Below are 19,760 nucleotides of genomic sequence, written 5' to 3'. Positions count from 1 at the left end.
TCATTTTCCCTTTTTTCCTCACTTTTCTCCTTTTTTCACCCTTTGCTGCTCATTTTTCCCTCATCTCTTCTTTTTTCCTTCCTTTTTTCTTTCCCTTCCTCCTTTTTTCCTCCCTTTTCCACTGTTTTTTCCCTTTTCATCCTTTTTCCTCCCCTCTTCTCCCTTTGTTTTTCTCCTGTTTCTCCCTCCCTCTCCTCCTATTTTCTCCCTCTCTTTTTCCACTTTTTAAAATAGAAATATATGCTTAAATTTACAAATGCTATTTACAGGTTTAATTACAAAAAAAAAAAAAAATTTCAAAGAGAGAGAGAGATACCCCTTAGATGTTAATAAATCTAAAAATAAAAAATATATAATAACTCCTTCCCCCCACCCCCAAAAAAATATTTCAGGCCGAAGGGCGGCGGGGCCGGGGGGTCACACCGTGGTCTCGCCCTGCTTGCTGTTGGTGAGCCGAGTGTAGAACTTCCTCCAGGAGTGTAGGGTTTTGCCCGACCATATCCAGAACCCGGAGGTGATGCCCACGATCAGAGTCATGAGATACTTGATCATGTAGACGGTGAAGTCAGGGGTCATGCGGGGGGTGAAGTGCAGCGGGCAGGGGATGGCCAAGCTCTTGCAGTTCTGGCTGATCCAGCTGCGCTCCCAGTGCTCGCGGAACGCCTGCTCGTAGAAGTAGCAGGCGATGACGATGGTGGCCGGGACGGTGTAGAGGACGCTGAAGACCCCGATGCGAACCATGAGCCTCTCCAGCTTCTCCGTCTTGGTGCCGCCGTGTTTCATGATGGTGCGGATGCGGAAGAGAGAGACGAAACCGGCCAGGAGGAAGGAGGTGCCGATGAAGAGGTAGACGAAGAGCGGGGCCAGCACGAAGCCTCGCAGAGGGTCGATGTTGTTGAGGCCCACGAAGCAGACGCCGCTCAGCAGGTCCCCATCGATCTGCCCCATGGCCAGGATGGTGATGGTCTTGACCGCTGGCACTGCCCAGGCGGCCAAGTGGAAGTACTGGGAGTTGGCCTCAATGGCCTCGTGGCCCCACTTCATGCCGGCGGCCAGGAACCAGGTGAGGGAGAGGATGACCCACCAGATGGAGCTGGCCATGCTGAAGAAGTAGAGCATCATGAAGAGGATGGTGCAGCCCTCCTTTTTGGTGCCCTGCACCACGGTGCGGTAGCCGTCCTCCTGGAAGCGCTCGTTGCAGACCACCCTCTCCTCCAGCACGAAGCCGGCGATGTAGGCCACCGACACCATGGTGTAGCACCCTGAGAGGAAGATGATGGGTCGCTCGGGGTAGCGGAAGCGCTGCATGTCCACTAGGTAGGTGGTGACGGTGAAGAAGGTGGAGGCACAGCACAGGACAGACCAGATGAGGATCCAGATGCGGGCGAAGCGGATCTCGTCCTCGTTGAAGAACATGTGGCCGTCGGGACGGGTGGGCTCGCAGGGCGCCGCGCAGTCCTTCTCCCCCAGGAACTTGTAGTTGAGGTAGCTGGGCACCTTCAGCGCCCGGGGGCAGTGGAAGGGGTGGTCGAGGGTGGCATAGCGAGGGGCGCCGGGGGTGCCCTGGCCAGCCAGTGGCGTGGCACTGGTCAGCAGCGCTGGGGAGCTGCCGTCCTCCGAGTGGTTCTGCCCCACACAGATCTGCTCGGCGCCGTGCCGGGGGAAGTTCTCACATCGCAACCGCTCCGGCCACTGGAAGCCGAATTTGTTCATGAGGGCTTCGCAGCCCTGGCGCGCCCGCTCGCAGATGGAGCGGCACGGCGGGATGGCCTGCTCCAGCACCGTGCACACCGGCGCGTACATGGAGCACAGGAAGAACTTCAGCTCCAGCGAGCACTGCACCTTCACCAGCGGGTAGAACTGGTGGACCTCCAGCCCCGCGTCCTCCTGGTTGGTGTGACCCAGCAGGTTGGGCATGATGGTCTGGTTGTAGGCGATGTCGGTGCAGAGCGGGATGGAGATGGGCTGGCAGAAGCCGTGGTCGGGGATGGAGATGCCCTTCTCGCCGTGCAGCTGGGCCCGGCTCGGCGCCGGCACGCTCAGCCACGCCAGCAGCCAGGCCAGGGCGGGCAGCAGGCCGGGGGGGCCCATGGTGCCCCGAGCCGTGCGCCCCGATTTACCGTGCCCAGTGCCGGTAAATCCTCCCGTCCGGGGCTGCCTGCACGACTCCCGGTGAGCGGATCCTCTCTGGTCCCGCCTGGATGACTCCGGGTGGCCCGATCTGCCGTGCCCGATGCTGACTCGGCGGCTCCCAAGGATCAGCTCTGCCGTGGCCGGTGCTGGCTGGACGATCCCCGGTGAGTGGATACTCTCAGCTCCCGCCTGGACGCTGCCCGGACGGCTCCCGCTGCCCGCTGTCCGCCTACCCCGTGCCCGGCGGGACGGCTCCCGGTGTCTCGATCTACTGTGCGCGGCGGGACGGCTCTCGGTGCTCGGACGTGGCGCCCCCGCTGCTCCCGCTGCCCGAACTTGGCGCTCCTGCTGCTCCTGGAGCCGCGGGCGGGCGGTGGGGCCGGGAGGGGAGTACCGGGGGGGTACCGGGGGGGTACCGGGGGGGTACCGGGGGGGTCCCGGGGCAGGGGAACGGAGCAGCCGCACCGGACGCTCCCGCCGCCTTTGTGAGGGGCAGCGCCGCGTCCCCGCGGGGCGGGGCCAGCGCCCCCCGCCCCGCCCGCTCCGCCAATCACATTCAAACGCTGCTGCGGCCACGCCCACCCCGCCCCGGCCTGGCCACGCCCCCGCCCCGGGGGTCACCGCCCCCCCCGTGAAGTTTTTCCGACCCGCGCGAACTTCCCCCGCGGGTGGGGTCGGGCCGGGGCCGTGTGCCCGTGTACCGTGTGCCCGTGTACCCGTGTGCCCCGTGTGCCCCGTGTGCCGTGTGCCCGTGTGCCCGTGTGCCCATTGTGCCCCTGTGCCCGTGTGCCCGTGTGCCCCGTGTGCCCGTGTGCCGTGTGCCCCGTGTGCCCGTGTGCCCGTGTGCCCGTGTGCCCGTGTGCCCCATGTGCCCGTGTGCCCGTGTGCCCGTGTGCCCCGTGTACCGTGTGCCCGTGTGCCCGTGTGCCGTGTGCCCCGTGTCCCCTGTGCCCCGCGTGTCCCCTTGGTTCCCGCTCTGTGTGCCCCCATGTCCCCTTGGCCCTGCTCTCTGTGCCCTGCTGCCCTGTGTGCCCCGGGTCCCCAGACCACGCTGCGGCCTCTGCCGCCTGTGTCCCTGTGCCCCGTGTCCCCTGTGCCCCGCGTGTCCCCTTGGTTCCTGCTCTGTGTGCCCCGGTGTCCCCTTGGCCCTGCTCTCTGTGCCCTGCTGTCCTGTGTGCCCCCCATGTCCCCTTGGTTCCCGCTCTGTGTGCCCCGGTGTCCCCTTGGCCCTGCTCTCTGTGCCCTGCTGTCCTGTGTGCCCCCCATGTCCCCTTGGTCCCCGCTCTGTGTGCCCCCATGTCCCCTTGGCCCTGCTCTCTGTGCCCTGCTGTCCTGTGTGCCCCCCATGTCACCTTGGCCCCGCTATGTGTGTCCTGTGTGTCCCCCATGTCCCCATAGCCCCGCTATGTGTGCCCTACTGTCCTGTGTCCCCTACTTCTCCGTCACGTCTCCTGACAACCACCGTGGTCACTGTACCTCTGTCATGTGGCCCTCCTGTGTCCCCCGTCCCTCCCATGTACCCTGTGCCCTCCAAGTGCTCTGCACCCCACCGTGTCCATTGCCCCCTGTGTCCCCTGCATCACCCCCTGTGTCCCCTAGCCTTGCTGTGGCCTCTGCACTCCCTCCATGTCCTCTGCCCCCTCTGTCTCCTGTGTCCTCCTTGTGTCCTCTGCACTGCTCATGTCCCCTAAACCCCCACCTTGACCCTCCACCTGTGGGGCTGCTCCCCCCAGCCTAAGACCCACATCCCCTCTGACATGCTGCAAGGGGTCCCCCACTGTCCCCAGGCCCCACTTCGGGGTGCAGTGGAGCAGGCTTAAGTCCCGTGCCACACTGGAGACCTCCAGAACAGAGTGTTCCCTGTCCCCAGGTGTCAGCCAGGCAGTGACACCACCCCATGGGTTTCCCATGGCCACCCTGGAGTGCTGCACCTCCAAAAGGCCACTGCACAGACAGGAGTCCCAAAATCAGTGGGGGGTGGTAGGAAACATCCTGCACCCTGCCTCTCCCCACCCCTGTAATGATCTCACACATCCCACCCTAACTGGGGTTCTGCTGAAGGGAACCTCTGTCCCTAAAAACGGGGCACTGGGAGAGGCCAGTGGGGGGACTGGGACACACTGTGGGGAACTGGGACACTTGTTGGAACTGGGAGGGGGGGACTGAAACACACCGGGGAAACACTGGAACACAGTGGGGAGGGACACTGGGACAGAGCAGGGGGAAGGATCCAGGACGTGCTGGGGCCATCCAAGACACATTGAGAGTGTTGGGACACAAGGGGGTCATGGGACACACCGGGGAGTCAAGCACACTGGGAGAGACTGGCACCCACTGGAGTTCCCTTTTCCAAGGAATGAAACGGTAGCTGATCACCCCAAATTTCAGCACTAGAGTGGGAGGCTGCCTTCCCCCCCATCTTTCCCTGGGGAGGCAGTGGTGGGCAGCCCCTGCCCCCGTCTGCTCTGTTTTGGGGGGCTGGGGGATGAAGGGCAGCAAGGGGGGGCTGTGGTGGGGAGGCCCTGCCCTTGTCCGCTCCGTTTTGGGGGGCTGGGGGGTTTCTGGCAGCCCCTTTGCCTCCCTCCCTCCGCGTCCTCCCTCCCTTTCTCTCCCTTTCCTGTAACTTAAGCTTTTGTTGTGAGCAGGAGACCCGGGCTGTCGTGAAAAGAGGGGGCCCCACCGCCTTTCACAGCGTAATTGAAACCATTGCGGCTCCTGGCCGAGGGGGAAGGGCAGGGGGGGCTCCAAAATCAAAGCCTGGGGGAGAAAGACGGGACACACGATGCTGCCGCCCCCCCCTCTCCGCCCGCCTCCCCGGCCCGGACGTGCCGGTGTCCCGGCGGGGCTGGCGGGGGCTGCCCCGCTCCCGGGGCGCTGGGATGGGAGCCAGGGCCGGCTGTCCCCGATGGGGCACCCAGGGGTGCTCCCTTGGGCCCCGGTGTGGTCGGGGGGTGTCCGGTGGTCCCGGGCGGGAGGCGGCGGAGAGAGGCGGGGGCCGAGTCCGGAGCGCTGCCTCGGCCCGTTCCTGCTCCCGTTCACGCTCCCGCTCCCGTTCCCGTTCCCGTTCCCGCTCCTGGCTGCTCCAACCGCAGCTCCTCTCGGCCCTGTGGCAGCAGAATGTGGTTGGGTGACCCCCACCGTGTCCCCCAGGCCCACAGCCACAGGGACGGAGCGGTACAAGGGTTTCTGCACAGCCACGTGGATCTTGGCTTCCTAAACGCTTCAGATTTTGGATTCTTCCTGGAGATGGGGGGGGTTTCACTTCCAGGAGGGGTTGCAGAGGCTGTCCCCGTGTTCCCTATCCTTCTGGGTGCTGGTGGCTCAGGTCAAGGGTCCCCAGAGCCTCCAGGGACACACTGGGAGATGGTTCCACCCAAAGCCCTCCTGGAGAGGGCAAAAGCCAGAGCAGATCCACCAATCAGCCCTGTGAGGAACTCCTGGGCGGACTGGGGATGTCAGGGGACGCCCCAGGGAAGCAGCCAGTGGGGTCCTGCCTGCCAAGGGGTGTCCTCTCACAGGGACATTCAGGGTGGCCAGGGAATCCTGTTGCTATCCCTTGTCCCTGCCACCAGGCTCCAGCTGCATCCCCAGCCTCTGCCAGGGGCATGAGGGGTGGCAGAAAGTGCTGCCTCCTCCCCAAAACTTCTCAGGAGGGTCTGGGGTTGTTGTCCTGGGTGGAGAGGACACTGTGAAGAAAAGGACCAACCCTTGCACCCAGTGGGAGAGGGTGGGTGCTACCCAGACTGGGCTTTACTGGGATTATGGGGCCAAACCCAACTCTTCCCCCCAGCTCCGCTTTGTGTTCTCACAGAGCTGCTCAGGGTGAGGGGCACTCAGGAGTCACAATTCTCCCACTTCTCCACTTTCACTTCATCCCAGTACAGCACTGGGGGATGCTGGTGGACACCCAGGGTTGCCAGTCCCCTGCTCCCAGCACCCAAGGGTCCCTCAGGGGGAGGCCCATGGGTACTGCCACCTCCAAAAGTCTGGTGGCTCCTGTGTCCCTTATGGAGCAGGATATGGTGCCCATGCACCCCCATTCCTGGGATTCCTCCAGCACCATGAGGTGCCAGGATGCCTGTGGCGTCCTCCCTTCACCCATCAAAGTCAGGGATGGAGGACAGCTGGGAACACTCAGCAGCACCCTAGCCCAGCCACAGGCTGGTGACCTCTTTCTGAGCCTCCTCCCTGGGGACAGGTATCCTGGGGGTGACACTGGGGGTGGCACCACATCTGGCACAGGCCCCATGCAGGGCTGGTGGCCAGCACCACTCTGAAGGGCAGAACTTCCAGGGGGCACTGGCAGCACCAGTTTGCAGTAAGTGTCCCTTAGGGATGGGTGCAGAGGATGGCAAAGCAGAAGTGGGCAATGGAGGGGCTGTGGCAGGCGATGCCAGGCAGGATGGGGACCTCAGTGGTCCCCCAGGAGCGCAGAGGAAGGGAAGGGCCCCCGGCCCTGCCCTTGGCTTTGTTTCACACTTAAGAGCCTCTAATTAAAACCAGGCACAAAGGCCCTGGCTGGCGGCAGGCGTGAGGTGCCAGCAGAGAATGGGGGTCTGTCACCAAGGGAACAGGAGTGACACGAGGTCCTGGGCATGTGCCCCTGCACCCCTGGGCATGAGCGGGCACACGAGTGCCCATCCACACACACACACACACACACAGACGTGTGCTCCCTACCCTGTGGGACAGGGAAAGTACTGCTCAGGCCTGGTTTGGACTGGTCTGGTGGTGTCAGTGGCTCCGTGTGTGGGGCTGGGAGCAGAGATGAGCCCGGGGCTGCATGTAGGGTGAGCCAAGCCCGTCCTGGGAGAAGCCTGGTTGGCAGCAGGCCCAGCTTTAGCCAAGGACCACAGAGGGTCCCCAGCTGGGATCTGGGGGCTGGTGGGTGACCCTGAGACTGGCTGTGATGAGCTGGGGGATGAGCCCCCCCACAATATGGGTCTGGCTGCCTGGATCCCTCGGGGTGGTGAGACCCCAAAGCCACGCTGTCCCCCACAGCCATCCCCAGTGCCGGCGGGGCACGAAGCCCACCGGGGCAGGCACGGGGAGAGTGGCTTAAGCACACCTTGACCTTGCTGGCGGGGGAGGATCCCCTCAGCTTGTCGGACACATCTCCTGCCAGCGCCGGCATTGAGAGCGCGCGGGTGGAGGAGCCAGCATGAAAAGGCAGCTTAGGCATCTCCTGCTGCGAGAGATGGATTAGGGGCTTCGGGGAGGCCGGGGACAGCCAGCACCACAGCCACCGTGCCGTGACGGCCGCGTGCCGGCGGCCAGGCCGTGGGGCCAGGCTGGGCACAATGGGCACACAGCCACTGCCCCATAGCGCCGTCTCGCTGGGACCCCAAAATGGAGAAAAGCGTGTATGGAAAGCACCAAGGGCTGTCCCTGCAGGGAGGGGACACCCAGAACTGGCAGCCCCGGCCCCGCTCTGGGCCCCCCTGGTCTGGCTGCAGCTGTCACTGTCAGGGCTCGGGTATTTTTAGAGCTGCCCTAGACCGCAGTGACCATCTCTGCCCACGGATCAAGGCAGGGAGGGGGGAAATGGGCCCAAATTTCCCTTTTTGCTCTGCTTTGAGGTTCCAAGTGCCCTTTAAGTCCCCAGAGAAGCACCTGGAGCTGGCAATGGGTCCCCATGGGACACAGGGATCCCATATTGATGGGGTGGATACGGTCCAACCATCTCAGCTCTGTCCCTGTGCTGGGTTAGGGTCTGTGTTCCCAGGGCACCGACAGCGATGTCCCCACAGGGACAGCCAGGACCCCTGGATGCTCCCCAGGGACTGTTCTAGGTCTGTGGGGTGGCCCCAGTGGTGGAAGTGCAGAAGGGATGGGGTGTCCCTCTGGCCATCCCTCTCTCTCCCAGGAACAGCTGTGCCCCCAGCCGGGGGCAGGGCACCTGCCAGCACTGGGCATGTGACAGGAGGTGACAGAGCTGCTATTTATACCCTCCAGTGTCAGGGCTGGCTGTGGGGACATCAGTGAGCCCATGCCACTGGACCACGGTGACTCTCAGGGTTCCCTGAGTGCCCATTTGTCCCCCAACACCAACCAAACCCCCCTGTAGGGAGAGGGGGGCACAGTGTGACCAGGAAGTGTCACACTCCATGGTGTCACACAGCCATTCCAACTGCCCACTGGGGACACAGTGTCACCTCTGTGCCCAGTGGGGGCACGCAGCTGACACAGGGACACTGAGCTGTCCCCATGCCCAGTGGGACAGTTGTCCCCATTGTGGACACTGAGCTGTCCCTGTGCCTGACAGTGCATGAAGTCGTTCCCAACAAGGACACCGAGTTGTCCCTGTGCCCAGTGGGACACAGAGCTGTCACTGTGCCAGTCCCTCCAGGCTGGAGGGTAGCAAAGGGGGGCAGATGTGTCCCTCAACCACCCCAGGTCCTGGAGAGCACATGTCCCCACCCACAGGCCCTTGGCACAGGAAGATGCCAAGTGGGGAGGTATTCATTCCCAGCCTTCCTCCTGCTCCTGTGGCAGCAGGGCTGGGAACAGAGGCCAGAGAGGGGCCCCCAGAGAAGAGGGGCCCCCCAGAGAAGAGGGGCCCCCCAGAGAAGAGGGGCCCTGGTGAATGCAGCACCAACTCCTGGTCCTGCAGGGAGGGCCCTCTGCCCATGCTGAGCTCTGGGGTTCCCTGTGCCCCTCGAGCACCTCAGGCAGAGAAGCCCAGGAACTGTTCCACCTCACCCCTTTGGCACCAAGTGACAGGCAGGGCTGAGAGGCCTTGGGCATCACTGTGGGCACCCAGCCCCAGGACCACCCTGCTGCGAGCTCAGCACCCCTGGAATGCCAGGTTCCCGAAGCCATGGGTGATGATGAGCACCAGTTTTGTGCACCCAGTGGGGCAGGGGACACCAGCAAAGGACACCAGCACAGCTGGGTCCTGCCAGGGGAGCTGCCACCCTCCCTAGGGGTCCCCAAATTCCGTTCCAGGTTCATCCCACCTGGCTTGACACAGCCCCATCTCCTTGCAGGGCCTTGTCTGGCTCAGCACCCCATGGTGGGTGGATAAGGAGAGGACCACACACCTGACATGGGGGTTTTGTGGGGAGTTGAGTAAAGCAGACAGGCAGAGTATCACAAGGATGTTCTCAGGGCAATGAGGAGCAAATTGGAGCATGTTTCTGCCCAGCAAGAAACAGACAGAAACACGGCCACGCTGCACTGCAGAAGTCCCAGCTCACAGCCACCAAGCCCTCCTCAGCACACGGGGCTGGCTGGTCCCAGGAGAGAGGCAAGATTAGAATCACAGGATATGAGGGGTAGGGATGGACCTTAAAGACCATCTAGTCCCACGCCCAGGTTGCTCAAGGCCTTACCCAACCCAGCTTTGAACACTGCCAGGGTTGGGGCATCCAGCACCTCCCTTTCCTGGGAGATTTTTATTTCCAGGATATCCCAGGGGAATTCCTGCAGGGCTGCTGTCACAGCATTCCCTCCCAACAAGTGCGAGGCACATGTTCCACACAGGAGTTCTGGCAGCACAAGTCAGCCTGGCTCACCAGAGGAACAAACAGGGTCTAGAGCTACCCCGTGGAGCACAAAGCACAACCATAGCTTCAGACTCACTGCCTCACTGCACAGGTGTCCCCTCAGGGACAGGTCTGGTGGCACAGGGAGGCTCAGAGAACCCAAAGCAGACAGCCTGATCCCGAACTCCTCTCTCTCAACCGGCCCTGACAGGCAGCAGAGGGCAGCAGGGCCCGGGCAGAGACGCTGCTGCGGAGAGAGGGAAAGCAATGAATGAACGGAGAGACAGATGGGATCGGTTTTTCCTGCTGTCAGGGCAGGCGGAGGGCTGGCAACACACAGCACGGTGCTCAGGGACAGCTGGTGACAGCTGTGCTGGGGGATGGTGAAGCAGAGACCTCTGCAGACCCGGACCCAAATCCTAAACCCAGACCCAGACTACAAATGCAACCCTTGCCCACAAATCCAGACCCAGACCTAGACCCCATCCCCTGATGCAAACCCAGCCAAGGCCCCCAAATCCATCCCACAGCCCCAAGTCCCCAGCCCTGGCCCCCAAATCCAGACCCAGATCTAGATGCTAGAGCGGACCCTGATCCCAAAACCAGACCCAGACTCCAGCCCCTGACCCAGCAACCGCCCCCAGCCCCCGGTATTGCCCACAGTGTTGCCGCTGTGCCACTGCAGGGGGCAGGGCTGTGGCTGCCTCAGCCGGGCCCAGAGGGTTGGGGCAGCGGCCGGGGATACGAGCACGGGGGCTCTGTCGGGCCCTGGGCTGCACCGCGGGGCTGAGCGCGATTTCCGCGATCCCCGGTGGGGCTGACGGGGCCCGGGCCGCCCTCAGCGGCTCCGCGGGCCCCGCCGAGCCGCCTCTGCGCATGCGCCGCACCGGCAGGCGGGGTGGCGAGGCCGCGCTCCCATTGGCTCACACGACCATCACTCAAGCGGCTGGAGCAGTTCCCATTGGCTCGGGCTGGGAGGGCGGGAAGACCGAAGCGGACCTCGCGCTCTCCGGGTCGAGCCCTCTCCGTGTGACGCCTTTGCACATGCGCGTTGCAGGGGGCGGAAAAGGGAGCCCAGCGCTGCGCAGTAGCTCGCGCCCTAATTGGCTGCTAGGCACGCGCGTGCGCTATTCGCGCTCTCATTGGTTGTCCGGCGCGCGTGTGCCGCGGCTCGCGCCCCCATTGGCCGCCGAGGCGTGCATGCGCGCTGCCATCCGCAGTCAGACGCGCAGCGAGGCTCGGCGGGACGTGACCCGCCGCTGCGGAGCGCTGAGGGCGCGGCAGCCGTGCGAGCCGGCTCCACCCCCCCTTGCTGTGCCGACCCCCGGTGTGCCGCTGTCTCCGGGCCGGTCTTGCCGCCGCCGTCCCGCTGCAGCAGCCGCTCCACTCCGCCGTGAGGGAGTGGCGTCGCTGCCGATCACGTGACTCGCGGTGCTGAGCACGTGAGCAGCGGGGCGGCGCATGCGCGGTGCCGGCGGGGGCGGCGCTGAGGGCGGAGGCGGCGGCGGCGGCCGGAGCGGGGCCGGCGCGAAATGGCGGACAGGTTCTCCCGCTTCAACGAGGACAGGGACTTCCAGGTACTTCCCTCGCGGCCCCACGAACTGGGCTCTGCCGCCTCCTCCCCATCCCCCACCGGGGCTTTGTGTGCGGGCCCGGTGCTGCGCTGCGGCGGGGAGCGGCATGGGGGGAACCCGGGGGGCCGGGCCGGTTGTCAGGATGGCCCAGGGCTGGGGAGAGGCTGCCTGGGCATGGGGGGCGGCGTGTTGTGGTGACGGTGGCGAGGGGCCGACCCCGCGGAGGGGCAAGGGAGGACGGTGAGGGGATCAAGCCTCCACCAGTGATGGAACCGACCACCCCCCGTGAGCGGGTGGGCCCCTCGCCGGTGAGGGAACCAGCCCCCGATGAGGGGAATCACCCACCCCACGGTGAGGGCTCGGATCACTCCTCCCGAGAGCCGCACCGCGCCGCCCGAACATCTGCCAGCGACCCCCTTCTCTGTGGAAAAACCGCCTCTTCCTCCGCTCCCGGCCCAAAACATCAGTATTTCAACGTAATTAACGCCACTGATGCTATTTGAAAGGGGGTTTAAATAAACAATGAGGAAATTAACGTTGACTCATTAAGCCTGAACAATGACATGTTGTTCTCTGAATTCAGCCCGAGAGAGTCTCGGGGCTAGAAAGGAAAACAAAAGGAGCGAGGATAACGCTGCTCGCTGCTGGAGGAGAGCCGTGGATGAGCTGTTCTGTGGGTCCTTGTTTCGGGAGTCTGCCGTTGGAATGGTGCTTTTCATCTTCACTCGGCCCTTTCACCCAAAGGACCTGGGAGGGTTTTTATAATGTGGAGCTTGCGTAATTCTGCTTCATCTGGCGTTAAGGTGCAGTCTTGGAAGCAGTCAGGACATCCAGGAGTGACTAATTTATCTTGTTTCTGGATGTTACAAGGGGTGTACGCTTCAAAAATTGTTGCTAAACTGCGCTAGAAACACACAAGAAAATAAATACCAGCGTGGTTGTGTGCAGTGTTGGTACTGCCTGCTCTGAGGATGGGGGTTTGGCTCTTGCCACAGCCCCAAATGTGGGCTTGTTTGCATCCTTCATTTCCTTCAATAAAGAAATGAGCCATAATCAGAATAGTCTGATTTGGCTTTGAAGTTTGTGTTTCAGGAAGTGGAGCGAGCCAGATCTTGGGAGTGAAAACACATTTCATGTAATCCTTTGGTAAGGGAGAGGTGGGGAACCTAAACCAAGTTGGGTACTGTGGCTGTGCCCAGGGGACAGGTGCACTCTGCAGTTGTGTCCACATTTGCCTTTGGGTGTCCTTGTTCCTGTCCCTTTGTGGAGATACCACATGGTGAGAAAAATAATTGTAGTGGCAAAACCTGTTACTGTGTCGTGGCTCTGGACATGCAGGGGGAACATGTGGTGATGTCAGGGAGGAAACTCAGCTCCATGACCTGATCCCAAGATCTTGCAAGCTGCTGAGTGTGCCTGGGGACAATAACTGAAGTCACAACCCAGTGTCCCCTTGACTTTAAAAAAGGGCACTGTTCTAAATTGGGATTTATCTGCACTAAATACCAGGCTTTGCTTGTTCTTCCCATAGACCAGAGTGAAAAATAAAATAATAGGGTTTGGTTTTATGGAAGGGTTACTGCTCTGTTCTTCCCTGCCTGAAAATATGCCAGGGAGAAGTGAGACATTTTATTTTGTGTTAAAGCTTCCTGTGAGGGAAAAGTGGAATCGGTCCCCTGGGAGGAGCAGTTTGGAGCTGGTTGAGGCTGCAGAGGACTGAAGGTTAAAACAGTGAGCTGTGGAAGAAATGATCCGAGGGGGACTGGGACAAGGTCATGCTGAATTTTGGGAGCTCAGGGGCCTCTGACAGCTGGGCAATCTAACAGTTTTTCCAAAGCATATTGATGGAGGGAAGCTTTTTGCTGAAGAAGTAAAAAATAAAGTTCGAAGTCACTTTCAGAGAAGACTTTGGAGTTTTCTTCTCTGTAGTGAGACAGAGATGGCTTGAGCTGTAACATGGGTGTGGAATACAGGAAATGCTTGCAGTGCTGGGGATTTGCAGGGCTGCTGTGCCCTTAAGTAAAAATATACCTGCCTGTGCCTCTAGAAAATCCTGGTCTGCAAATATAGCAAAAATACGAGTGTTTCTGTTGGTGTTAGGGATGCCCTTTTCACACAGTTGTAGTTCTTTGGCAGGTGAAATGTCTGTCCTTGGAGCAGGTGTGACTCTGGATGTGATCCCATGTCCCTGCCGGGCTGGTGAGTCCCAGGGAGCATGGCCAGAGGGAAACAGGCTATAAAATTACACAGCTTGATCAGGGATGGATGCAGTAAGGGGAGGGAGGCTGTGGAGAGCTCTCGGGTTTTGTTCTGGGATGATCTACTTGTGATCTCAAAGCAAAATGATGTGCGGCAGTTTGGAGCGAGGGAGTAGAGTATAGGTCAAATAAACCTTTTAGCTGTTTGGAAGAAAGGCAGATATCTTGGGATTAGTGATGTGGCTAATGAAAAAAAACACTGTATAAAAAAAAAAACATTTCAGAATTCTCATTGTTATCAGCTGCCTTTCTTGGGAGAAGCTGGAAAGAGTCTGGGTTGGGAGGATCAGTTTGGCAAGAGTGCAAGTCGAGTACTGTAGGCAGGGAAGAGCTGGCAGTGTAAGGTTAGCAGAGGTGATCTTTGGGTTTCTGAGCTTCTGATACGCTGGAGAAAAGTGGATTAGAGGTGAGAGCTGCTGGGAGCTGTTCTTCCCTCCCCTGTGCCTGACTGAAGAAAGATCAGTGCTATCAGGGGAGGCAGGAATGGAAACTTCCAGCACCGCAGGAAAAACAGGAAGGAAGGACCTAAATCAGCGGAGAAAGAGAAGGTGTCCATGGTCTGAAGTGCTTGGAAAGGTGCTAAGGGGAGAAGGGTTGTTGGGTAGAGGGATCAGCTGAGAACTGGACAAATAAGAGTAGTGAGTGAGGGATCTTCCCACAGCTGCAGCCACAGTGATGTGGTGGGCATGAAGAGAGCTGCAGAGGGAGTGATGCTCCTCCCAGCGAGTTATAGGGAGCCCCGTGGAAAAGGGTAATAAGAAAGTAATATATCCCTAAAAATGAAGGTCATGGTGTGGATGGAGAGAGGAATGATTGTGTAAGTGAAATTGTAGTGACTCCTTCTCTGTGTTGGGTGGAAGGAACCTTGAAGCTGAGGGTGACTTGGAAGTTGAAATTGTCCAAGGAGCAGGAATGGCACTGGAGGATATCACTGCAGTGAGCTGATTAGGCAGCCCTTGGGTTTTTCCTCACAGGATGGTTGTGCTCTTGCTGTGCTCTGTAGCTTCAGAAGCCACACTAAAGTCTTAGGTCCTCTTCCCATTTTGCTTTAAGCTCTGAAACCTTTGGGAAACTTGGAAAACCCCTGGTTCTGAGTGTGTTTTGCAGGCGCTGAACCTGAGGGCAGCTCCATAGAAAGGCCATGAGCTGTGGTCTGCCTGTCCTGGGGATTTTTCCCTTCCCAGGCCAGCACAGGGCTTCGTTTGGGAACCTTGAACAGTGAAATGGATTAGTGGAGGAGAAGGGATATTCCTGACCTTCCTTCTCTTGCCTCTCTTCTAGGCTCTGCAATGGCAAGTGAAGTCTTGGATGGCTCATCCAAATCAATCCCAACCTTTTTCCATTTTCCATCCAAGAGAGGTTATTTTTGGGGTTCTGAAAAACTTAGTTCTTGGGGTGAAGGACTGGGGAACTTGTCTGTCACAGGCTCTTGTCACTTGTCTGTGCCACTGTCCCCTGGACTGACAGGCTTCCTGGCAGAGGCAAATGGGAACCACTATAACTTGGAGGAATTCTGAATGATAGCTGTAGATGATGCTAACAGAATATTGTAGTAGCATTAATGAAAGCTGTATAAACATATGAAACTGCTGCAATAAGTAAATATATATTTTTAGTGCTATTTTAAAAGCATTTGCAATGATTTTATTCTTCAGATTAGGTATGCAAGATCAAAGAATAAATATTACGGATGTCTCTCTTGCTGAAATCCAGTGGAGCTCCTACTTACTCCCAGATGTTGAGAAAATGTTTTCTTGCTACGTTTTTCTCTTTTTCATTGTTGAAGCAGAAATATTACCAGCCATATGTGTCTATGTGTACAATAATTTCCTCTTCCTACGTACATTGCACTTACTGGCATCATTAGCCAGACGGAACACAGGCTGTTCTGTCTCTTGTTTTTTTGGTGTTGTGTAGTCTGTGCAGTGGAATAACACTTCCACCCAGCAGGAAGAACCATGCCTGGTTTTCCCTGCAGGGTGGAAGTGTGACCAGCCTGAATCTCAGCTCGGGTATTCCTGCTAATTCCAAGAAGACAGGTGTTTTGTTTTCTTTCCCTCCACGACAGATTTGAAGAGCTAAGCCAGCACATCACTGTGCTTCTGGCCCTGCCTGCTTCCAGCAGGTTGAGCTGAGCGCTGCTGGCAGGGGGATTTTATGCTTTTTAATTGGCAGAATGTCAGGGATAAGTTCTGTTCCCAAGCAGCTTAGGCAGCGCTTTACTGGACAGCTGGGCCAGCAGCGAGGAGGTTTAGAATCCATCCTTAATGAGTGTGGCCATGGCTGCAGCTTCACTTCGCTTCCCAGGTGCTGCCTAAGGGAAGTGCATTTGGTTTTCATGTCCTTCAGCAGGACCAGCTGCTTGGGGTGATGTGGCACTGGGAGCTGATGCCTGTGCTCTGTGCTGCAGAGAGATAAAGAGGGTCATTTTCTCTGCCTGCCTTTACTAATTGGGAAAAGAAAGCCTTAATGGGGGGGAAATGAAGATTGGAATCTCTGCAATATCTGTTATGCTGAGCTTTCAACTGATCCAGGATCCTGGGGTGTGAGTTTGCCTTTGGCAGGACTAGCTGCAAGTAGTCAGGAAGCAGCCTGTGCCTTTTCCATGGAGTGTTTTCTAACTGAAGAATTAATCTGAGATTTTAGAAGATCCATTAGAATTGTTTAGAGATCTTAATTTATCATTTGATTCCGGTTATGTTTCTGGTGTGGGCCCAGCACAGGAGGATAGAGCTCTTACCTCCTTGGCAGGATGTTCTGACCTCTTAGTTGAGCAAAGCAAGAGCAGGAGAACTGTGATTTTTTTAACCTTCCTGTGTGAGCGAGGAGGGGGGGAGAAGCTTGGGGGAAAATGTGTTCTAAAGTAGATCAAGTAGTATTGGTTCCAGTTTTAGAACATCACAGTAGGGTCTGAACTTCAGTGTGGATTTCTGGGATTCATGTGGTGAGGTAATTTTGTATAGACCTTTCCTGTCTTGGGTGTGCCTTCCCCCAGTGTGTGTTATCACTTCTCTCCTACAGTGATGTTCTCCATTGCTGAGGCCGAGTGAATGGGAAAGGAAGCACTTTATCCTACAGTCCCACGAGCTATGCCTGAGCCACCTCAGCTTCTTCTGAGTCACCTTCTCTAAGACAAAACTCACCCCTCTACCCAGGCTCCTGCCACCTGCTGTGTGGGAATGTGGAGTTCTTCTGATAAAAAGTACTGCTGCAGTTCTAGGGCAGCACTTCCTCAGTTGACAGAAGCTTTTCTCCTACCACATGGTTTTAAACCTGTAGTAATTCTTGCTACTTTCTCCCTTCAGGCAGCTCTATGGGCAGTTAATTTGAGATTTTGGTCAGTCACAGCTTTAAAGCCAGAAGTTAACATTAGGATGCTGGCTTTAAATATCCAGGTATCACTTAAATTTCAATTCCCATTTTGTCCCAGTTCTGAGTTTAGGAGTTTATGTTTGGCTGCATTATCTCTCCCTTGAAGACAACTGGTGATGGGGAACATTTTCCTTTTAGGTTGTTCTGGTAGTTTAGCCACTGAAAGCTGCATTTTCCTTAATTTTTCTTCTAGATTTTCTTTATTTTTAGCTTTTTGCTGAGCTTTATGTCCTTTTCTGCTGCGCCAAAGCACACATTACTACTCTTTATCCTCTTATGTGAAGGCATATGGAGCATTTCTGCTCAATTTTAGCTTCTGAGAGCCTTAATGGCTCTGAATTCTGTTACTGTTCTCCCTTTGTGTTGTTACAGTTTTCTGCATGCTAAATTGTCCACACTTGTGATTGGAAAACTTACTCAGAGGAGTCTAGTGCAGACTCTTACCTGGTATAACATACTGAGATAAACATCTTTTTTACTAAGAGATAAACATCTATTTACTGATTTTTTCGTGTTTGCTGTTCCTTTGTTGCTTGAACTGTATTTTTATCCTTTCTGCTACCATGTTGCGTGAGGAGGTTTTATGTGGGATTTCTCAGCCTGCTGGGTGCAGCCCTGTGTTTGTACAGGGCTCTGTGAAAGCAGACATGGTGTTGGGGAGTTCATGGGTCAGGTTGCTCTGTACAAACACGTCCTCACTGTTGCTCCCTCTTTGTTGGGCTGCCTGATCTGCAAACTGAGCTGGCAGGTGCTCTATTTCCTTTGGTCATTGATAACAGTATTGAATGGAGTTTGAATCCTGTCAACATACTCCTGAGGGAGATTTTCTGTGAGATTTTGGTTTAGAAACAATTCTTTATCAAGTCAGACACTGTAGTAAGAAAGAAAAGGCAGATAATGTTAAAGCTTGGAAGTTCATAGTGGTAAATAGACTACACCTTGAATATTACATGATTGGCACAAACCAAAGGTGGTTTGTCTTTGCCTTGTACTGTCTGGTCAGCTGTGGGAGGGAAGGGGTGCCATGCAGAGGACCTGGACAGGCTGGAGAGGTTGTTCTGTGTGAGCCTCATGGAGTTCAGTAAAGGCAGGTGCACAGTCCTGCACCTGGGGCAGGTCACTTCCAAGCACAAATCCAGGCTGGGGGAGAATGGATTGAAAGCAGCTCTGAGGAGAAGGGTAGGGGGGATTGTTTGAGGAGAAGTTCAGTGACTCAGCCATGTGTGATGGCAGCACAGAAACTAACCGTGGGCAGCAGCTGAGGGGGGAATTCTGCTCTGCTCGTGTGAGACCCCACCTGCAGAGCTGCCTCCAGCCCTGGGGTCCCCATCACAGGAAGGGAGTGAGTCCAGAGGAGGCCATGGAGCTGCTCTGGGGGCTGGAGCCCCTCTGCTCTGGAGCCAGGCTGGGACAGCTGGGGTTATTCACCTGGAGAGGAGGAGGATCCAAGGAGACTTCAGAGCCCCTTGCAGGGCCTAAAGGGGCTCCAGATCTGGAGAGGGTCTTGGGACAAAGGGAAATGTATTCCCACTGATAAAAGAGCAGGGTTAGATGGGATGTTGGGAAGGAATTCCTCCCTGTGAGGCACAGGTTGCCCGGAGAAGCTGAGGCTGCCCCATCCCTGGAAGTGTCCAAGGCCAGGTGGAGCAGCTTGGGATAATGGAAGACTATCCCCTGCAGGAGATGGAACAAGATCATCTTGAAGGTCCTCCCCACCCAACCCCTTCCATGATTCTTTGGTTTTTTGAAGGTCCTGGTTAGCCATGGGTGGGTGCTGGAAACTGCAGCAGCTTCCTCATCAAGGCACATTAAAAATGACAAAGAGAAAATTGAGTGAGTGAGGCCACTGCTGGCTCTTGGGTAGAGCTTGCTGGAGAACTGCAGAGCATCCCTCGTGTGCTGGAACAGATCCACAGTTGGTGTTGGTGCGGCAGAAGCAATCTGAAAGACATGAAATTGTTCTTGTTTGGTGCCAAAGTATGCAAAGCAGAGACCTGCCTCTGGCTCCCACTCCTTCTGTGGTACAAGCAGTTTATCTCTGAACTGTAGAACATGTTTTTGTTTGGACAGCTTTAAGTGGGTATTTATATGTACATTTTCCTGGTTTAAACCTCTTGACCTGTGTCTAGTCTTAAATGTGTTCTCCTGAGTAGGTTTTCAGTGTTTTTGGACTTAGCAGGAAGAATTTTGTCAAAATTAATTTTTAGTTTGGTAAACAAAAGGTGCCATCAGCTTCTCAATGTGCAATTCCAAGGTGCTTCTTTCAAATTGTGCCAATTTAAATTCATCTCCAAGTCTCAAGTGATTGCTTTTGTTGTATTGACTTGAGAGGATTTTCCTGCTAAGTACTCTCAGAATAATTGATGTGTGTGTCTGCTGAAAATGAGGTTTTGCTGAAGCTTTCAAAAGATGTTGACTGTAAATATTCAGCTATTTCTGGGGGTGTGCAAATGTGCCATGTCCATACTTCCCACTTGTATTCCAGGGAAAGGTCTGGGAAAGCAATTCCTAATGTGTGGAAATGTGTGGAGGGCAGTGAGAACATGTTGTTTGGGAATGCTTCACCTCTGCGTTGCTAGGAAAGAATCTGTGATTTTTTTGTGTCTGTACAGACACTGCAGGGAAAAACAGGAAAAAGGGTGATTTTGCTCTGGGAAGCATTAACAAAGGCTTTTCAGGTGCCAATACAAAGTTGCTTTTGTATTGCTTTTTATAGCTTTGAGAACCCATGTGGCCTTTATAATTATCCAAGAAAGTTTCCAGGATTGGATGGAGCCATCTCCTAGGTACATGTTGGTCTTAAAAATGTTTTGTTTTTTTTTTTCTGGGTGCATAATGAATATTCAAAAAACACTGTAAGCCACGCTTTCCTGGAGTTGTTTTTGAGTTCTTTGGATGGATTTCTAAACACCAACATGGTTGTCTGCATCAATTAC

General features: G+C 56.7%; 2 protein-coding genes and 1 long non-coding RNA gene across 10 annotated transcripts in view; 1 reads left to right on the top strand and 2 right to left on the bottom strand.

Annotated features, from left to right (window-relative positions):
* Positions 1-249: 249 nt before the first annotated feature.
* Positions 250-2,625, bottom strand: FZD2 (frizzled class receptor 2). The gene has a single exon (XM_030255990.4). The coding sequence runs from the start codon at positions 2,089-2,091 to the stop codon at positions 418-420; it is 1,674 nt and encodes a 557-aa protein (XP_030111850.1). The 5' UTR covers positions 2,092-2,625; the 3' UTR covers positions 250-417.
* Positions 2,626-9,248: 6,623 nt separating this feature from the next.
* LOC140680739 (uncharacterized) lies at positions 9,249-10,687 on the bottom strand. The gene is made up of 2 exons (XR_012052128.1): positions 10,400-10,687; positions 9,249-9,867 (listed from the first exon to the last, which is right to left on the bottom strand). It is a non-coding gene; the product is annotated as an uncharacterized lncRNA (long non-coding RNA).
* A 165-nt stretch (positions 10,688-10,852) lies between these two features.
* The window catches only part of GPATCH8 (G-patch domain containing 8), a 54,212-nt gene continuing 45,304 nt past the window's right edge, over positions 10,853-19,760 (top strand). For 6 of the 8 annotated variants that reach the window (XM_072919188.1, XM_072919191.1, XM_072919190.1 and 3 more), the window contains exon 1: positions 11,032-11,197. Coding sequence is in view for 2 of the 8 variants with exons in the window: in XM_072919187.1 (XP_072775288.1) it covers positions 11,153-11,197 (45 nt within the window). In the remaining 6 variants the exon portion in view is untranslated. Of the gene's footprint in view, positions 11,198-19,760 lie in introns of all 8 variants that reach the window. The other 2 variants (XM_072919187.1, XM_030256310.4) reach the window with 2 other exon arrangements.

The sequence above is a fragment of the Taeniopygia guttata genome, chromosome 27 (assembly GCF_048771995.1).
Source record: "Taeniopygia guttata chromosome 27, bTaeGut7.mat, whole genome shotgun sequence".
Classification (NCBI taxonomy): domain Eukaryota; kingdom Metazoa; phylum Chordata; class Aves; order Passeriformes; family Estrildidae; genus Taeniopygia; species Taeniopygia guttata.
The sequence above is the reverse complement of the archived record's forward strand: the minus strand, read 5'-3'. Positions and strand labels throughout refer to the sequence as shown.